The sequence below is a fragment of the Corvus brachyrhynchos genome, unplaced genomic scaffold (assembly GCF_000691975.1).
Source record: "Corvus brachyrhynchos isolate BGI_N302 unplaced genomic scaffold, ASM69197v1 scaffold80, whole genome shotgun sequence".
Classification (NCBI taxonomy): domain Eukaryota; kingdom Metazoa; phylum Chordata; class Aves; order Passeriformes; family Corvidae; genus Corvus; species Corvus brachyrhynchos.
Window position 1 is genome coordinate 7,029,930 of NW_008236769.1, and position 18,807 is coordinate 7,048,736.

Genomic DNA, 18,807 nt, shown 5'->3' on the forward strand with positions numbered 1-18,807 from the left:
CCCAGTTCGGGAGCTGCTCCCCGCGCCCGCCGGTCCCGTGGGGAGACACGCACCTGATGGATGAGAGGCAATTCACTGGTTGTCAAAGTAATTGCACGATGCCGTGGTGGGAAACGTTCATAGAGAAAGCAGTTACTTGTCAAATTAATGTGCTTGCTTTATTTTAAAGCCTGGTCAAAACATGATAAGCATTAATCGAGAAAAAGCACAATAATAATAGCCCGCCGTGTAATACAGCAGGAGGCAGTGAATCACAGAGTAAAGCAGGATATATTAAAATGTGGAACCTTTGTCTTTCATGACATCTGAGAATGGGGCGACCACTGTCTAATGCTTAACATAAGGTGGTTTTCCTACTTCATTCCTTGGAATAGGATGGTTTTCCTCCTTCATTCCTAGTTAGAAGAGCAGAAGTTCTGATTATTCTAATAGCTGGAATAGTCATGTTTAAGTGTGCAGGGGAAGCGTTACATTTTTGTAAAAATATTTTTAAGAAAGGAAGTATGGAATTGAATGTAAATGTGTTCTGAGGGAGTGTGACTTGTCTGTTCAACCTGTTCAGAGGGGATTTTTTCATGTAGATATTACATTGTATTAAAAACAATACCATACTAATGTGTCTAATCAGATCCACAATGGAAACGTGCATGGCTAGAACAGCAACAAATAGTACTAGTACTATGTTCTCCCTTCTGAGTTTAGGGGCTGAAGAAACTGAGGTTTTCCTCTACAAATGCTACTGATTTTGTACATGCAATTTGTTTTTGCATTAAGATCTAATTATAGTGGAAGCTAGCTATATTGGGATGCATTTTTTTGTGGTTATGGAGTTCAGCTTATTGGCAGCACCATTAGATTTTTGCAGAAGCTCTTTGTTGTAAGCAAAGCTCTGTTACAATCAGTATTTCTTATGTGTATTGCTGTGTATCTGTTGATGAGCAGTACTGTAATTCATCTTTAATCAGAAAAATGTTATTGGAGCTCATATTGCAGGTGTAAACTGAAGTCTGTTTCCTTAGAAAGCTAAAACAAATTGTAAAAATGTTCTTAATATTTTAAATTAATTTTGCAATTTAATTTTCACCTTAGCATTTTATTTCATTGTAGGTAATTTAAGTGGTTTTCTAGCATGGACACTGTTGCTAGCCATAGCTGTCATCTTCTCCAGCAGCTACATGAACAGCGCATTCAGGGGCTTCTCTGTGACTGCATGCTGGTGGTGAAAGGTGTCTGCTTCAAAGCACATAAAAATGTATTAGCTGCTTTCAGTCAATATTTCAGGTATGTGAAAAAAAATTCTTCTATTTAAAAAGTTAACTAAATGCTGTTGGCTGAGGGTTTTTCTGAGAAGTGTATTTTTTTCTGTTGGTTGCAGACTAAGTAACTCTTGTGAATATAAGGAGAAGAGGGAAATTGTCCAGACATAAAGCTGTGTCAAACATTCACAGTATGCTCTTTGATTTTGACATTTTTGTGATTTACTTGCTTACAGGGCTTCATATAATGTTTCTGGCAGGGACCTGCATTCAGTATTTCACTAGAAAAAGATAACTGCTTGCAAGGAACGTAGTAGAGTGTATTAACAGACCCAGATAAGGGATATAATTGATGAAACGTTATCCACTTCTGAATAATGTGACTTGTTTCAAAAATCATATTCTAAATAAAATTTGACTATATAGGTTATTGCTGAATCTCTACTTTCTCAGATTCTCAGAGACAGCAACTGTGTTTTAGAGTATACAGGTGGCCCATTAGGCCACATCACTCTTTTCTTCCCCTTCTGTACTGCCCTCAGTTGTGCCTCCAAATTTTGGAGGGTGCTGGATCTCCCAACTTAGTGTTTTATATTAGTTATGAGTAAGCTGCTAGATCTGGCAGTTTTTGAAACATCTTGAAACATCTCTAAAGCTTGACTGCTCATTCATTTGTAAGAAACGTATTTTTATGTTATGACCAGGGAAAAAAGATAAGAGGTTCCTTTTTCTCCTCTAGTGGTGTACTATTGATGAGGTGCAATTATGCTCAAAGACCAAATTTTTGAAGTAGTTAAAAAGAGCTAAGTGCTCAACTCCTATTAAAATTCAATAGGATATAAGTGGCTAATTAATTTAAACTCTCAACCCAGATCTGTTCATTATAGTTCTGGTTTTAATTTAGATAAGATGGTTTAAATTGATGAAAGAATTTGGATGTGGGCACTGGCTTCAGAGTATCCCCTTCATTTCTAAAGTTTCAGCATAGACTCACATTTTCTTAGGATTTAGAGCTCCTCGATATTATGCCCACCTTTAAACAAAACCTAATTTGAGATTTAGCCTGCAAATGCCCGTTTGGGGCATCTTCTAGTGTAGGTAAATAACTACATATGAGTGACCTGACCCCATTTATATGTCATTGTTTACTGTGGGAGTATCAGGATTTTAATGTGAGGGTATAAAATTTTTGACTGAGAGAGAGTATGAACCCACTTAATCTAGGACTGGTTGTGCACGTGAAGAACTACATCTCTGATGCTGAGAATACTTTACATCAAATAGTAAGAAGTTTTTTGAATTCATTTCACTTTAAAGATTCAGTGAAAATTCAGTGAGTATTGGTTGCACTGCCATTTTAGGATTATGTACCTGTACTCTTCCTTATTCTTTTAGTTGGTTCTCATCCAGTACCAGTAAAAAAAGTACTTTTTTTAAATATGAGAGAATAGATTGAAAATAAGGCCATTATCTTGTTTAATATTGCCATCCTCTTGTGTATTTGTGGAGAAAGAACTAATGCTAAGAACTTCGATAGGTTTACTGATAGAGTTTGGTGGACAAGCTCAGTTGCCAGAGGAGAATAGTTTAGCTGACTTTGAGGTCTGTCTTCTCCATTTTACTAGAAAATTTCTCATGTCCTGTTTGATTTGCCATGATGAAAGGAGAAAAACTGTTCTGAGTCAACCAGTTTTGCAATTTTTCCACAAATACACCATGGCACCTAATATGTGAAGAACAGTGCATAAGAAACCACAAGGATAGGGTGTTATTTGAAAGCATGAAAAAATACAGAATTAAAGTTAGATAAAGGATCATTTGCTTTGATTTATACTTCAAGTGCACTAATGTAGGACTAATATATAGGACAAGTAATTGAGCAGTTCTGAGAAATTCATCTTCAAAAATACAACAATCTAGGTAAGACCTTGGACTACAAACTGTTGTTTCATACCAGACAGCCTATTTGAGGTGTGTGTGTATTTTTCTTATTGCAGCGTTTGTGAATTATTTGTGTTTGTATTTGAATATTTGTCTTATTTTATCAGGACCCTTTTCCAGAATTCTTCAGGCCAGAAGAATGATGTGTTTCACTTGGACATTAAAAATGTAGGTGGTATAGGCCAGATCTTGGACTTCATGTACACCTCCCACCTGGATCTTAGCCAGGACAATGTACAAGCTATGCTGGACATTGCACAATGTCTCCAAGTGCAAAATGTGCTGAACATTTGTCACACCTTTTTAAAGTCTTCTACAGCTGTGGAGCAAGCAGCCAGCATGCCATGTAATAGTGTATTTTCACTGCAGAACACTTTGGGTACGGATACCAGCTGTGCCAGTGATGGCTATGGGACAAACCTATTGCCTGAGTGCTCAGCTGACACACAAACTAACAAAGTCTTGGCTGAGCACCACTCACATGCATCACAGTCTGTTAATCTTCACACCCCCTCGGGTGATGGACAGAAACAACCACAAGACTCTTTAGATGGCAGCTGCACAGATCTTCCATTTAAACAACCAAATTACTACTATAAACTACGCAACTTTTACAGCAAACAGTTCTATAAACAAAACACTTGCTCTGATCATGAGAGAGGAGCAGAACCATCCTTTTCGTACAACACATCCACGGAAATAAACACAGTGGAGAATAATTCTTGCACTGTCAATCACTCCGAGTGTATTCTGGAAACCTCTGATCATTTACCATCAAACTTTCTGGTTCAGTCTGCGAATGAAGCTGCTCCAGACCAAGATGCAGAGAGCACAGTTATGCAGCCCACCAGACAGATGCGGCTGAAAAAGGCAATACACCTCAAAAAGTTAAATTTTCTAAGATCTCAGAAACTGGCAGAGCAGCCCTCTGAGCCCCAAAGTGATGACAATAGAATAACAGAAGTAATTGAACCTGTAAATGAAAGTACCACGGGCACGACAGATGTTAGAGTTACTGATGAAAAAGAAGCTGAAGATTTAGTGAATTCTGAGAATTTTGAACAAACTGTTGAAGTGGAAAGATCTCAAGGTCCTTTGGAACAAGAAGGACAATCACAGACTCTTCAGTCACAGAAACAATATACTTGTGAGTTATGTGGGAAAGCTTTCAAGCATCCAAGCAATTTGGAGCTACACAAAAGGTCTCATACAGGTACAGTTATCAGTTATTTGGTCTGCAGACCAAATATTTAAATTACAGAGAATAACTTGCAGTGTCTTTTGACTGAGAGATGCTGGTTAGGGGTCTACTTTCAAAAGGTTGTGGTTTGGTTTTGTTGGTTTTTTTGGGTTTTTTTTTGATGGATATTCCTACAGGAATAAAGAACTGTAATACTGAGTTTTGCTGGGAGTTGTAGAAAAGATTTCTCCTATGTATTTGGGATTTTGGGTGCTTTTTCAAAGAACATTGTGGGAATTCAGTGAAAATGAAATTTCAGTGAAAATTTTGGTTTTGTCCTGCACTTAGGTGAGTCATTTCTAGTCAGTTTGTCTGGTGGCCCAGATGTTTGAGCCAGATAACAATAAAAAGTGTAAACAAATAAATGGTACTATAAGTATACTAGAATACCTTTGTTCTCTGGTCATATATTCATTGTAAGATACAGGTGATTGGGCCTTGGTGGTAATTTTTTTAACCTGTAGAAATATGCTTTATAACAACTTTAATTGTGTTTACCTAGAGAGTAAGGCTCTTGCAAGCTGCAGAGTAAATGGGAATTTTGAATTAATGTACTTTGTTTTAAAAACTCACAGGTAATATTTTTAAACCTAACATAGATTTATTTTTAAGTATCTTTTTATTCTAGTGAAAAACAAGACCTAATTTAACTTCAAATTAATTAATTTATCTGTTCAATTTAAACAGCATGTCCTATTATTAGGACATTATTATTAAGTTCTTTAGAAGAGTTTTTAAGAATTACCTTTGCTAGTCAGGTAACACCATTGATTAAAGTCCTTGAGATGGTGTTACTCCTGATTAAGCTGTCGAATTTTTTTTGGTTTTCTTTTCCCCTGTATTAAATACACAAATGCATCTCTCTCAATCGTGTCAAATAAACATCACTTTGGAAATGATCATCCACGTATTGGTACTTTGACACTAAATATGAAACGCTCTTGGCAGACATTAATTTATTTTCTTAACTGATCCTTAGAATTAAAAGTTTACTTTTCCATTTTATTCATAGAAAAATCTTCCCAGAACCTGAAAATATGAACATTTTGCATTAGCTTCCTGAATATTCAATTGTTAGCTTTAACTGCTTCTGTATGTTTATGTTTCTAATATTTTTTTTACATTTTTTCTCCTGTGAAGGAGTTCCATATGCCTCTTACCTAGATCCTCTCTTTGCCTTGTATTTTTTTGAATCTTATTATCTGGTTTGAGCTGGTATCATCAGGTATATTTTAATATCTTAGATTTTCAGGAAAATAGATGATCAGATAGAAGACAAGAGCATCTAGAAAAGTCCCTGCTAAGGGAGAGACTGCAGTAACATGTGAGTTTGTGCTAGAGAGACCTCAGGATTCTGGAATTCTGTGCTGCTTTTCACACACCATCTTCTTCCAGTAGTTTTCAAAAATTCCAGACTTGAGTGCTAGTTAATTTGGCATTAGCATTCTTCTATAGATGTGCTAAGATGACAAAAGTGTAAGAGCCTAAGTTTAACAAATAATAAGCACATCAAAGGATGGAAAAACTGAGGCAAGGCTATGACTAGAAATGCCTGTTTGCTTCTCTGTTATTTTTGGGAATTATTCCCTGTTGTTTTGCTGTTATTCATGTTAATTTTTTTTTAAATACCCAACTAGTGCAAAAAGAGTGTTTGGAAAATTGCAGTGGCTAGTGAGTAGGATGTTAATATTGGGAAGATCTTTAGTAGAAGGTACAGGGCACATTTGTATTGTTATGTTAGATACACGGGTAGTTAAATAATAGAAGTGTATGCTAAAAGCCATTTCTATTCATCTGCCACTTCAGAAAGCATAGCAGATTGCTAGCTAATCAATTTTATTTAAAAACATTCATTTTCTAGAGCTAAGCAAAAGGGTTAGCAGGCATTTAAGTATTACAGTTCACTGAAAGTCCTCCCAATGCAGCTTCGCAGAAGAGATAGAGGAAGCTGAAATGGACATGTCACACTGGCAAACCTGTTTTTAACCCACAAATGACAATTCTTTCAACACAAGTGCTGTGGTGGCCCAGTTGTCAAGAAAAAGCACGTGCGAAAGTCTCTGTCCCTGAACACTAGGAACTACTAAAGAATTTGCAGGTTAGCATGGGTGCATTGACGAGTTTTCTATGTGAAGGCAGCCAGACTGTGTTCAACAATCATTGTGCTGGCATGTCTGGCTCTTCTAATTGTATTGTAGTGGACATTTAAAGGAGTCTCTAAACAGAGCTTACTGCATTGACTTTGATTGATTTTGACTGGATGTTATAATTTGTTCTTTATTATATTGACCTGTCTGAAAAAAAGGAAGCAAGTATATCTCTCTTATATAGTCCATACCTGTCCAGGAACATCCAGTGGTTTTGTTGGGGTATTTTATGTATTTTCAGGGAACATCTCAAAAGAACAGCCCCAAATAAACCCAGGCCAATGGAAAGAACTCTTGGCAGGATGGAATGCAACAGGAACAGAGTAGCACTGCCATGTAATACATTGTTGATCCTCAACCTTTTCATTCCCAGCTTTGCTTGAGAAACTTCCAGCATTCCATGCCTTAGTGAGTACAGCTCCTTACCTTTGTGATTTCGTCTTATGCCTTCTTGCCTTTCTCCTCTGGACCTGACACAACACTGCTTTGGTCACTATTGTGTACTTTATCTTCACCTCTTCTTGCAGAGTGTTGAACAAGAACGATGCAACAGAAGATAGAAAACACAAGGCAGCCCAATTGGTTCAAAAGTAAAGTCCCCTGGATGTTTGTTTAAGCATTGTCTAAATTGTATTCAGTTACTACTATTCCCCAGTTTATTGCTGTTGATCCAGCCATGGATCCCACTATTGTGTACTTTATCTTCACCTCTTCTTGCAGAGTGTTGAACAAGAAGGGTACAATCCTGGTGTTCTCAGATCAGGTTTTTGGTTTGGAATTCATTGACAGTTGTAGAATCATAGAATAATTTAGATTGGAATGGATCTCCTGAGGTAATCTACTCCAGTCTCCTGCTCAAGGCACATCAAATTACATCAGGTTGTTTTGTTCATGATCTTGCGTAGTGAAAATTTTGGACATCTCCAGGGACAGAGTTTCCACAACCTCTCCAGTCAGTCACTCCCAGTGATCCCTCATGGGATAAAAGATTATTTTCATATGTCTAATTGGAATTTGTCGTGATCAAACTTGGGTCTGCCACCTCTTGTCCTAGGACTGTGTACCAGGAACAACCTGCTTGCCTCTGCCTTCCCAAGCCTGTAGACAGCAGTGAGATTTCCTGTTTGCCTTCTTGTCTTAAGGCTCCGGTTATGGTCTCACCAGTGATAGGCAGAGAAGAATAACCTTCAGCTTACTAGCTGTGCTCTTACTAATACACCCTCAGGTACAGTGAGGCTAATTGCTTCTGAGCAATGGGTTACTTGATAAGCCCAGTGGTTTGGAATTCTATGCAAGTGCAAAATTGTTCTCCAAAAACAAATTTGATATTTCTTTAAAAAAAACCCTTTTGTTTTCTCTTTATCTTGGGGGAAAAAACTTCCAATTCTTTGTACATCAGTACAGTTAGGATGAGGCTGCATGCAGCCTACAACAATAGTTTTGAGAAATTTGAGCCTCCACTTCCTTCCCTCTCCCTCTAGTCGTTTCAGAGTGGATTCCTATTCAGATACTGTTCTTTAGGTCTACAGTCACTTTTTTCTTGTATGGGTAATTTCTGCAAAAATTGCTACTAGTGTTTTTTAACCTCCATTGCATATTATCTTGATGCTTTTATGGTTTTTAAAATTCTTCCCAGTTGCTACAGATCTGGGTCCCTGTTGGTTTCATTTACATTTGTGTTGTCAGTATCAGAATTTTTAGTGTTTTGCAAGTTTAAAGCCATAATGAAATCAAGCCTCAGTGCTCTTTATAGTTGAGTTACTTTATAGTTGATTTACTGGTTTCATAACTTTTATGTTTAATTGAAGAAAATTTTTAAAATTTTAAAACTGCCAGATTTCCATTCTTTATTTTTTATGTTTAATTGAAGAAAATTTTAAAAATTTTAAAAAATTTTAATTTTTTAAAATTTAAAAATTTTAAAACTGCCAGATTTCCATTCTTTATTAAGTAGACAAAGCAGATAAAGCCTCAAGTTGTCAGACTAACTGCAGGGTTACAATCTGTGAAGTAACATAACTGTATGTTAACTCTGTGTTTTAAAATCTAAAGAGAATTGCATTTAGTCCTTGATCCTAAAATATATTGAAAGAACTTAGTCTGTATTTGGCAGGAGGAAAGAAAAATGGAATTTCCACACCTGGATATGATAGATGTTGCTTGTAACATTTCTGATGTAAAGAATACTTACTGGAAGAGTAGCCAAGAGGTTTTCTGTAAAGTCTGGAAAATTACAATTAAAGAAGTAAATAAAAATCTTAGACAGAATTTTTAATCACAGCCAAGATGAAACAGTGTAAGAGCTCTTTTTCCCTTTGGAAATGTTCTGTTTTTAAAATCACATGGATTTATACCAGTTTTGTTGCCCTGCACATGTGGGACAGTTATAAATGTCCTTTAAATGTATAGCTAGACTCATGAAAGATGATGAGAAGTGTGACTGTCATTGAATCAATGGCATTTGAGCATCATTTTTGTTTTCAAAATTCTAAAAAATGCACATAGAATTTTATCAACAGTGCAAAAACTAGGAAACCAAGAACTAAGCAGGGGAAAAAACCCCACCTTTATGAAATACTGTAGAGGAGGAAAAGTTATAACGAAAACATATTTGTCTTAAATTGACAGCAAGAGAATTGTTGTGCAGTCACATTCTAGATTGAGAGTCAAGTTATTTTGAAAAGCTGAAGTGGACTGCACCAGTTTTTGCTAAAGCTGCTAATCTGTTTTTCAAGGTTCAAGAATAACAGTTTTATATGTATGAATTCAGAATTTTGGAGTAAAATACTTGGGTTAATCTTCAGATAGTTTTATATAGGATGAGAATTTGAAGGCAAGTATGTATCTTCTGGAAGTGAATGGCTATGTGCTGAGCAGAGATGTATGGTAGACACTGAAATCAGAAAACACAATTCTTCCAAATTAGCTTCCCTTCATTCCTCCTTCTTTTTAAGAATGTGTCTCTGTCTGTGCAAGTGAAAAAACAGGTACACTTCCCATCACAGTTGTTGTTGGGCCTTATCATCTATTCTGTTCTTTCTGGTGATGTGATGCCCCTTTCATTTCAAATGAAAAGCATTTAAAAAAATTAAAACCTGCACCCATTCATATCAAAACTCTTCTACTTGTTTTGAAAGATAAATTCTGTTTCTGAGCAAGTCTGCCTTACAAACTTAGTGGTAAAAGCTGTGTTTCCCTCTTGAATTTCCCCTTAAATACATAGGTAAGTGTCCTTTTGGGAATATTTTTTACTCTTACATTACATGTTTTAAAGGAAGTGTACCAATTTTAACCATTTCTGTTCTACTGCAACTATTAGAAGTTCTATGTTCTGTTTCTTCTTTTAGGTGAGAAACCTTTTGAATGTAACATTTGTGGGAAACACTTCTCACAGGTGGGAATATTTTAAATTATATGGTACTTACACTTGAAATGCATCTCTGTGTTGATTCTAAAAATCTTGGGTTTAAGATTAGATTTTTTTTTTTTTTTGTTAAAAGACAGAATTCACATTAGGGATAAATTATTAAAATGCCTTATTTAAAAATAACATGTTGAATGTTTTGGATTTCTTTGATGCATTCTGTGTCTTTGATTCTGTCTGCTCTCAGTAGATGTGTTATGTATTTTACCTTCAAATGAATGTTTAACTATACAGAGCCACAACTATATTTGAAATACAGAGAACATTCATTTCCAAACTGTTCTTTTGCTTTATGCTTAGGGGTAAGTTGTGAATAGCATTTTTACAGTGTCTGGAAACAGTGCAGGTTCATGTTTTATGTAGTGTTGTATTCACAATAAAGTTTCATCTTCCTAAATGGCATAAATTGTTAAGTAGATTTGAGTCAGATAAAAAAAAATTTGTATCCGTATAATTGGTCTGAGTTTCTTTCAGTGAGAACATCACAGTCTGTCTGAAGTGACAAAACTCAGCTATGATTTAAGAAAAACTTGTTGTGAAATTCCGTACTTACATACAGGGCCTAAGCTTAAGCTGCTCAATTTGCCCTCCAGTGCTTGCTTCCTGTTCTGGGTACAACAGCTAATATGTATTTCTACAAATTTGGTGCCTAGTTGTCTCACTATGTATGCCCATTTCCTTTCTGATTTCGTGGTTGAGGTGTGCACATCTAAGTACAGCAGACAGTAAACAGGTGCATATTTTTATATTAAGATTACATAATTATTGTTGAATAGCTTTGGCATTTCTTATGGGTCCTGGTTTAAGAATTAGAGCTACATGCTCTTTGCCTGTCCACTGGTTGTGCTTGTCTCAGTTTCACAGCCCACCAGTGGGACTTTTTTGACCCATGAATCTGATGCCTTTGTGTCCTCCACCTTGTTGCTGAATATCAATATAAGACTGCATCCAGTGAACAATACTGTTTCATCATGCTTATTGGACAATTTTCAGCAAAACTGGGTCTTATTTTTAGGCAAAGAAGAGCATTTTCATTCATTTTGAGGGCTGAGCTTCTAGTTATTAAAAGAAAAACATGGATGTTTCCAAATTCCATTAAAAGTACCTTTGGCAAATGAAGTGGTATTCTGTACTACTACAGTGGGGGAAGAGGGGGGAAGTGTCACACACTCAGAGTGTATGACAGGCATGACAGACTCCTCATGCAACACACTTTGCTCCTCTTTAATTACAGATTCAAACAAAACCCCTGACAAGGCTGGAGATTTTTGCCTTTTAATTAAACACGCCCAAACAGCTTCCCTTTGCTCTGTGTTACCACACTTGCCTGAAGGTGTAGGTAGATACATATTGGTGGACAGCCCCTACATGTCCAGCATACAAGCCAGAGCATTCAGCCTCTGTGCTGCAGTTCTTTCTCTGGTCATAAAGTGGTCTTGCATATTGCTGAGGTATTTGCTTTTGAATCCTGCAAATAAGTGAGGTTTCACCTACAAGAAAGTAAGATGCAAGGATAATTACTATCTACTTCTTGCTTAAAATACCATCTCTAATCTTGGCCTTTATCTTCTCTGTCTGTAGGCACAGAAATAGAAACACTTTTCTCATTTAAGCCTTCATGATCTGTGCTTTTGAGACAGTGCAGCTGTTGGGCATGGTGGGATGTCTGCTCCTGCAGATAGTAGCTGATGTGCTGCATGTTGGAATGTGGAGCAGAAAGTGAAGGAAGTAGGGGAAATTTACATGGGAACTCATAGGGGGACAAACAGCCATAAATGTCTTTGATTTTTTGAGGAAAACAGTCATTTTTTTTACTTCCAAGCCTGCATCTTCCCTTACTACTTGTACACAGCTTGTTGTGATGTGAAGCCTCTCTGGCTGGTGATCCAGGATATTGTGTTTTACCTCCTTCTGCAGAGATTCTTTTGGGAGCCCATGTGCATTAGTTCCTTCATGTTCAAAGCTTGCCATTTACAGAAGGACTAAGTCTGGCATATCTCTCTGGTCTCCAAATTTGTGAGGAGTTCTATGTAACCATTAAGGGGATTCTTCTGAGCATTTTTTTTCTTGCACTGAAATGCAAGCAAAAGTCCCCTTAAGTTTTTTTCATTGGGATGGCATGTGATGCTTTAACCAAGGTTGTGTGCCAGCTCTAAAGCTTAAGAAAGGATACAAGCCAATGATGTTTTTACTGTTTTTTGTCTTAGCACAGTTAGTAACAAGCTTTGCCCTCATTAGGAGGAAAGGACATAGGCTTGTAATAAAGAAATTGATCTACTTGCTGCTTTATGTAAAATGTTTTTATTCTTACTTAAAATGCCTTTATGGGAACTATTTCAAAATAGTTGTTGCACTTCAAATTTACCTTCTGTCTTTATCTGGAATAAGTTTCAAATGCCCATTATAGGATTTGTTTGTGACATGGATAGAAGTAAAGGTTCTGTCTTTTTTTCTGTATGTTTTTCTAAAATGCACTGCTGCATAAAATCCCTTGTCTTTGAAAAGCAAAAATTATTCCCTGGTTCATCTTCTTCTTCCCCAGAAATAAGTACCTAATGCCTCTCTTTGAGTGGGTTTCAGTATTAGAAAGTTTGGCCTTAGAAAACAGTGGTTCAGTCACACGGTTGTCTGAAAAAATTTGCAGGGGTTAAAGAAAGCTCTTTCAGGGTTCAAACACTGATCCATTTGATACTGTCCTCTGTTTGTGTGTGTCTGCAGTACTTGAGTTCTGGTATATTATCAGGTCTGATTACAATGATGGATCTTAACAGGTAATTTATTATCTAAATGAGTCAGAAGAAATTACTCTGGGTCTTACTTTTGTTGTCTTACTGTGACTGGTGGGACATGATAATCTTTGCATCTCAAATTTTCTTTCCTGGTGTAAAGGACTTAATGTTTCTTTATTGCACTCAAATAAAACCAGGCAGATATCAGTCAAAGGGAGTGGAAGGGCTAAAAACTGCCTGTGGAAGTAGGCGCAATGTCTGGAACATCTGCAGCTCTTCTACGAGGTGTGTCTTGTGCTTGTGAGAGCTGGACTCAGGGGAGTAGCCATTTAGAAGGACCAGAGGCTTTAGAACATTTTAAAAAAAATGTGGACTCAGTAAGAAGGTTTTATCTAGTCATAGTCTGGTTTGCCTGCTAGACTAGCATGATTTTTAGAGGATTGAGAGAGGAAAGATATGTAATAAAATAGTTACTAGTAGTCCAATTTGTTCTTTTCTGTATCACCTGTTCTGTTTTATTTTGGTATGAGTAAATAATTTCAGGTTTGAAGCATCTGAGTATTTTATGGATAGAGGAATGCTCACCCTATTCTTTTCTTTTTAACCATCTGGTAGGTGAATTCAGACATACTTGTGTAACAGTAGTTTATTTGTAGGACAGGGAAAGTAAGACTAACATGAGCCATATTGCTAGTAAGTTAGTAAGTTCTCTTTTTCACTGCATTCTAGATAGTATAATTTTAATTTATCATTTGATGTGCTTTCAATTATAGGTCTTTTTTTTCACTTAGCATTTGATTTTAGGCTTCTTGTTTTTATTTTTTCCCCATTTCTGTTCTTGTCAATGTATAATTACATACATAAACAACTTGGTCTTGAAGTCCATGGTAGTCTGTCTTTACTAGAGCAGAATGCTTGAGTTCATACATGCTTTGTAGTCTTCTTAGTCTGCCTTTGAAGTAGGAATAAAAAGCCAATCTCATAGTTCCCATCATTGGTTTTTTTTTAACTGTATACAACAACAGGCAAGCTGAATTTAAATGCTTTAATTACTCTTCTTCAGGCAGGTAATCTCCAGACACATTTACGTCGACATTCTGGTGAGAAGCCATACATTTGTGAAATCTGTGGGAAAAGGTGAGGAGAATTGTTCATCTTAGTTAACATGAAAAAATTTGTTCATGTTTTCTGCTAATCTTTGTGATAAACTAAGGGCCAAGAGCTAAGGCAGCATGCTGCTCCATTTTATTTAGAAGACACTGGGTTTAAATGTGTGCTAATGGGATTAAAATACATAAATGTCTGCAACTGACTTGTACTGAGTGAAGTAATCGTGTCACCAGAGCTTGTGGTCTGAGTTTTTTGTACATTGGTATGTAGATAAGAATAGCTTTGAGTGTATTTTGTTGTGTTATATGTATTGTGTTGTATATTGTTGCATATATTTTGAACAGTGTGAGTCACAATAAATCATGCACATTTGTACCTTTCCCTCACATTTTTTTCGTTATTTGATGATACTTTTTTTAACATTTTATGGAATTCTGAAGTATGGGAAGTTTGAAAAATTTAAGCAAAGCATTAAATCTGCTAGCTAACAGGTGACAGAAAATACACTAATGCAGGAATAGCATAAAATGGAGAATGAATTGGTAATATTAATGGTAAAAATATTTTTTGGAGTTTTTTTCCTAGCATAAATTTAATTGGGCATTGTCAGTTTAAAAATGTTTTTCTTAACTGCATCCATTTATCTGTGTATTAGGTCTTTGTTCAGAACATCAGGCATTCATTAAAGCCAATTTCCATATGAGACTCAGTTTAGGGAAATAAGGGTCTTATAAAGACACTGATTGGGTTTTGTGTTGTGTTACAGATTTGCTGCTTCTGGTGATGTTCAGCGCCATATAATTATTCATTCTGGAGAAAAGCCTCACCTGTGTGATATCTGTGGCAGAGGTGTGTAAGAACCAAAATTTCAGCCTCAGGTTTTTTGACTGAAATGTGAGGAGTCATTTTAATCTCAGTGTCTGTCATATTTTTCTAGGTTTCAGTAACTTCAGTAATTTAAAGGAGCACAAAAAGACCCATACAGCAGATAAAGTATTCACCTGTGATGAATGTGGGAAGTCATTTAATATGCAACGAAAATTGGTAAAGCACAGAATCAGGCACACTGGAGAGAGACCATACAGCTGTTCAGCTTGTGGTAAGGTTCACTGTGCATTGCTTGGTTGTGTCTTTGCTTTTCAAATAATAAGTAGAAGTTCCTTTGTCAGCAGAATAACAATTAACCAAAATTGATTTAAACTGAAATGCCATATTGTGAAAGTTAGTCACAAAATCTTCTGTCTTGCATGCTTCATAGTCTTTAATTTGGTGTAATAAACTCCTTTATTTCTCATAGATTTAAAAGAGAATTTCAGTTGAAAATTAGAGAAACTAAGAGGAATCAACATTGTATTTGGACATGTTTGCTAAAGAGCTGCTCATAGTAGCTGCTTCAAAAATAGATCTATTTGCAGAATAGTCCTTTCTGATGGAAAGTTAGGTCTGACATCACTTGGCTATTGATGGGGTCTTTTTTTTTTCCAGTTGCATACCATTTGATTTTAACTCCATTCACCCACGGAGTTTGATAATAACAACCCTTTGTTACTTTGCTTCAACCTCTGGAATAAAATCAAAACTTGAGCAATGTTTCAGAACACCCGTTTTCAAAATCTGTTAGGCCATACTGCCAGGTGGTCTGAAAATGGCTTTTGATCAGGTCCATCCTGATCTCATAGATTACATAGATTATGCATCCTGCATACTGGGGGGTTTTTTTGCCATTATGTGCTATTTTGACAGAATTTCATTCATGTTCTGAGGAATCAGCTTTGGAGGAGGGTAGCTTCATACGTTCAAATCCAACTGCAGTATGTTTAGAAAAAGCCAATATTATCAGGAGGTCTTGCATTAGAATGAGGGGATAGACGTGCAGGATATGAAAGTACAATCAATCAGTTGTGTTGCTGTCATTAAACAGGCTTGTTTTCATTTTGTCTTGTAGTGGTCTTTTGAATATTTTTGATTTTAGCCAAGTCATCTTATTCTGAAAAGACAAAAATTGTGCAAAGAGGCTCTGATGAAGCATTAAGAAATCATTCACATTATGCAAAAGATCCACATGTATTATCATTACTGTTTAATGGCTGTTCTGAAGAGAAATCTGTGCAGCAAAGTAGAAAGTATGCTGCTGGAAATCGAGACTGCAGTTTTATTGGGCAGTCATTTAATACAGTTTGTTTTAGTTGGTATCTGTCCTCACAAAATAAATGAGATAAAAATCACAAGCTTACTTCTACTATTTTAAAGAATGTGAGGTGTCTGAATCATGTGGCAATTCTGGAAATTAATTTTCTCTTTTTCTGCTTGTTCTTCTACACTTTGCCTTGGTTCAGCCTCAGACACTTTTCTTTGCAGTATGGTGATTGAGCTTATTTGAGTCTGTAGCTTTGGAGATAGGCAAACAGTGGAATATTTTTCTGTATTCTAATATTTACAGCAATAAAAAATTACAGTTCTCACACATTCTCTGGCTAGGACTGTGGCATTATTTTAGCCTATAGTTAACAAAAAAGCTAACTTTGTCAGCAGTTTGAGCGTTGTTGCTTGGTAATGAACAAACCATTTCTTTCTATGATGAAGCTTTCACTGGAAGAATATATTTAGAAGCTTATCAGCATATTGTTTTTCCAGACAGACAAATTAAAATGATAGTTTAAAATTATTTTTTTTCTCCATGAAGATTGAGACAAACTAAGAGCACTCACAGCTTTCGAATACTAATGGATATTCTTGTCTCTGGAGACGAAAACTAAACCCACTCATTGGGAAACACAAGTTAGAAAATCAGATCAAGAAGAAGAAACAAGTTAATGGAATTGTAAAAATAGATGGAACTTGTTTGAACCTGTTCTAGATAAGAGACTGGGACATATGATACCGTATCACTTGATAGTTTCTGTAAATAAAACATGTTTATTCACTTGTGTTAAGAACAATATCTGAATTTATCACTTGTGCCTCGTAGGGAAATGTTTTGCAGGCTCTGGGGACCTGCGCAGACACGTGAGGACTCACACGGGGGAGAAGCCCTACACCTGTGAGACGTGTAACAAGTGCTTCACTCGCTCGGCCGTGCTGCGGCGGCACAAGAAGATGCACTGCAAAGCCTCCGAGGAGGGGCCGAACGCACTTGAGGAATTCGCTCAAGGGATCGAAACGCCCGACCTTGACAAGTCCCAGAGTTCTGACTCTTTTGGCCAAGAAATGTCTGTCACGTTGTTACCAGTGTCTGTTAAATTCCCTGTTCGCCCAGCTGGAAACTCGGCTGAGTTTGACGGTTCTGCGGATTCATACTGTAAGTTGCGATCAATGATCCAACACCACAGTGCAGCAAACCCAGAGAAACTCGGTGTGGATTCTGCTAAACTCCTGAAAGCCCAGGCACAGCAAACTCCACCAGCAGCATATGCTTATGCAGACGCAGATGTGTCTTCAGCAGAGGGACCCTTGCAGTCTGATAGCATTCCCATGATCCGCTCCTCCGTGGCTGGCCTGGACAGCCACTGCAGTGACCCCCTGGGCAGCCGGGCCTTGTCTGCCACTTACAAGAGTAACGAGGGCCCCTTCTTCTCTAGCATGACCCTCTGGGGCTTAGCAATGAAGACCCTGCAGAACGAAAGCGAATTGGAGCAATGAGGGCTCAGCTGACTGTACCAAAACTTCTTAGAGGCGTTTCATGCTAACGTGATTGCAATTGCACTGCAGCATAGGGAGATCACAGAGAGTTTAAGCCAGGTGGCTTGGACACTGACAGGAATCAAAGTGCTCATTCCCAGAACCACGTGTAGGCTGCCTTTATTTACACTGCTTCTCAGCAAAGTTTAAATGCACTGTTGGGGACCTTTGTTGTTCTGTGACTGCACTGTGTAGCTCCTGTGTTATTGCCATGATATACTAAAATTTTCTGCTGACTGAATTTGCCATTTAACTTAGAATTTTTACCTGACAATGGAGGAAAGGATGGCCAGTGTCTAATTTCATGGTATGGATACAATTCCAAGTATGGGTCATCAAAGCTGTGTGAGGGTGTAGATATGGCAGGAGGAAAATGCTTAACCAGTCCCTAGTGAACCTGAGTTTCAGTAGTGGCTTTCTTACCAGTAGGGTCATTGGTTTACAGGACCTGAGCATGGTGACATTAAATTTAAATGTTAAATACTGGACAATATTTGTGATAGTGCAAAGTAACTGTATATCTAGAAACTTTATTTTTTTACAATAAAAGCGCTTTTTTTAGTATTTTATAAACTATTTTGCACAGCAAATTATTTGTACAATGAAGGCCAAGATCAAGTCGTGAATAAAGGGAAGTTGTTTTACATTGCTTGATATGTTTTGTCTTTCTCTGAAGGATTTTCAGTAACAGTTCCATCTATTCCAGATCTCTTTGCAATGCTAAAGGGGATGCCACCACGAGAAGAGATGCACTGTAAAATAAATGCAATCAATACACCAGTGGGTTGTCTTGTGCTTGAATGAGTATTAAACATTGGCTGATTAATGGAATAAATAGACTGTTACAGGATAGAAACGTTGCTTAGAGGCCTGTTTCTGCTTTGGTGCTTTGAATAGTTGCTGCATTTCAAACTGCTTGCTACAGATACATGACATTCTGTGGAAGTTTAAAGCTTGGAAAATACAGTATGTTTCTATCTTTTTAAAGTGCTCACCAATTTTTTCCCCCAAGAATTCAAAACTAGTTGTTCCATCTCTTGTTGTGTTAACCACCATACGTTACAATTTGGGGCTTCACTTCCTTACTTCCTTTACTTGGTCCTTGTACCTTCCTGTTTTTAACTGCTTTCACCCAGAGTTAAAATGAGAGAGTGTTTCTGGCCACAGCATAGGATGGCATCCTTCATACAAAAGGGACAGCCCATTACACTGTGTGAGTTTCAAAAGATACACATTTCTCTCAATAGTTATTTAATGTTATAAAAAGCTTTTTTACTACATT

The 18,807-nt window shown here is 37.0% G+C and overlaps 1 protein-coding gene across 1 annotated transcript; it reads left to right on the forward strand.

Annotated features, from left to right (window-relative positions):
• Positions 1-6: 6 nt before the first annotated feature.
• Positions 7-18,179, forward strand: ZBTB49 (zinc finger and BTB domain containing 49). Its single transcript, XM_008645051.2, has 8 exons — positions 7-87; positions 1,108-1,281; positions 3,305-4,410; positions 9,932-9,978; positions 13,801-13,874; positions 14,614-14,696; positions 14,785-14,946; positions 16,816-18,179. Exons 2-8 carry the CDS (start codon positions 1,130-1,132, stop codon positions 17,484-17,486), a joined length of 2,295 nt encoding a protein of 764 aa, XP_008643273.1. The 5' UTR covers positions 7-87; positions 1,108-1,129; the 3' UTR covers positions 17,487-18,179.
• Positions 18,180-18,807: the final 628 nt, after the last annotated feature.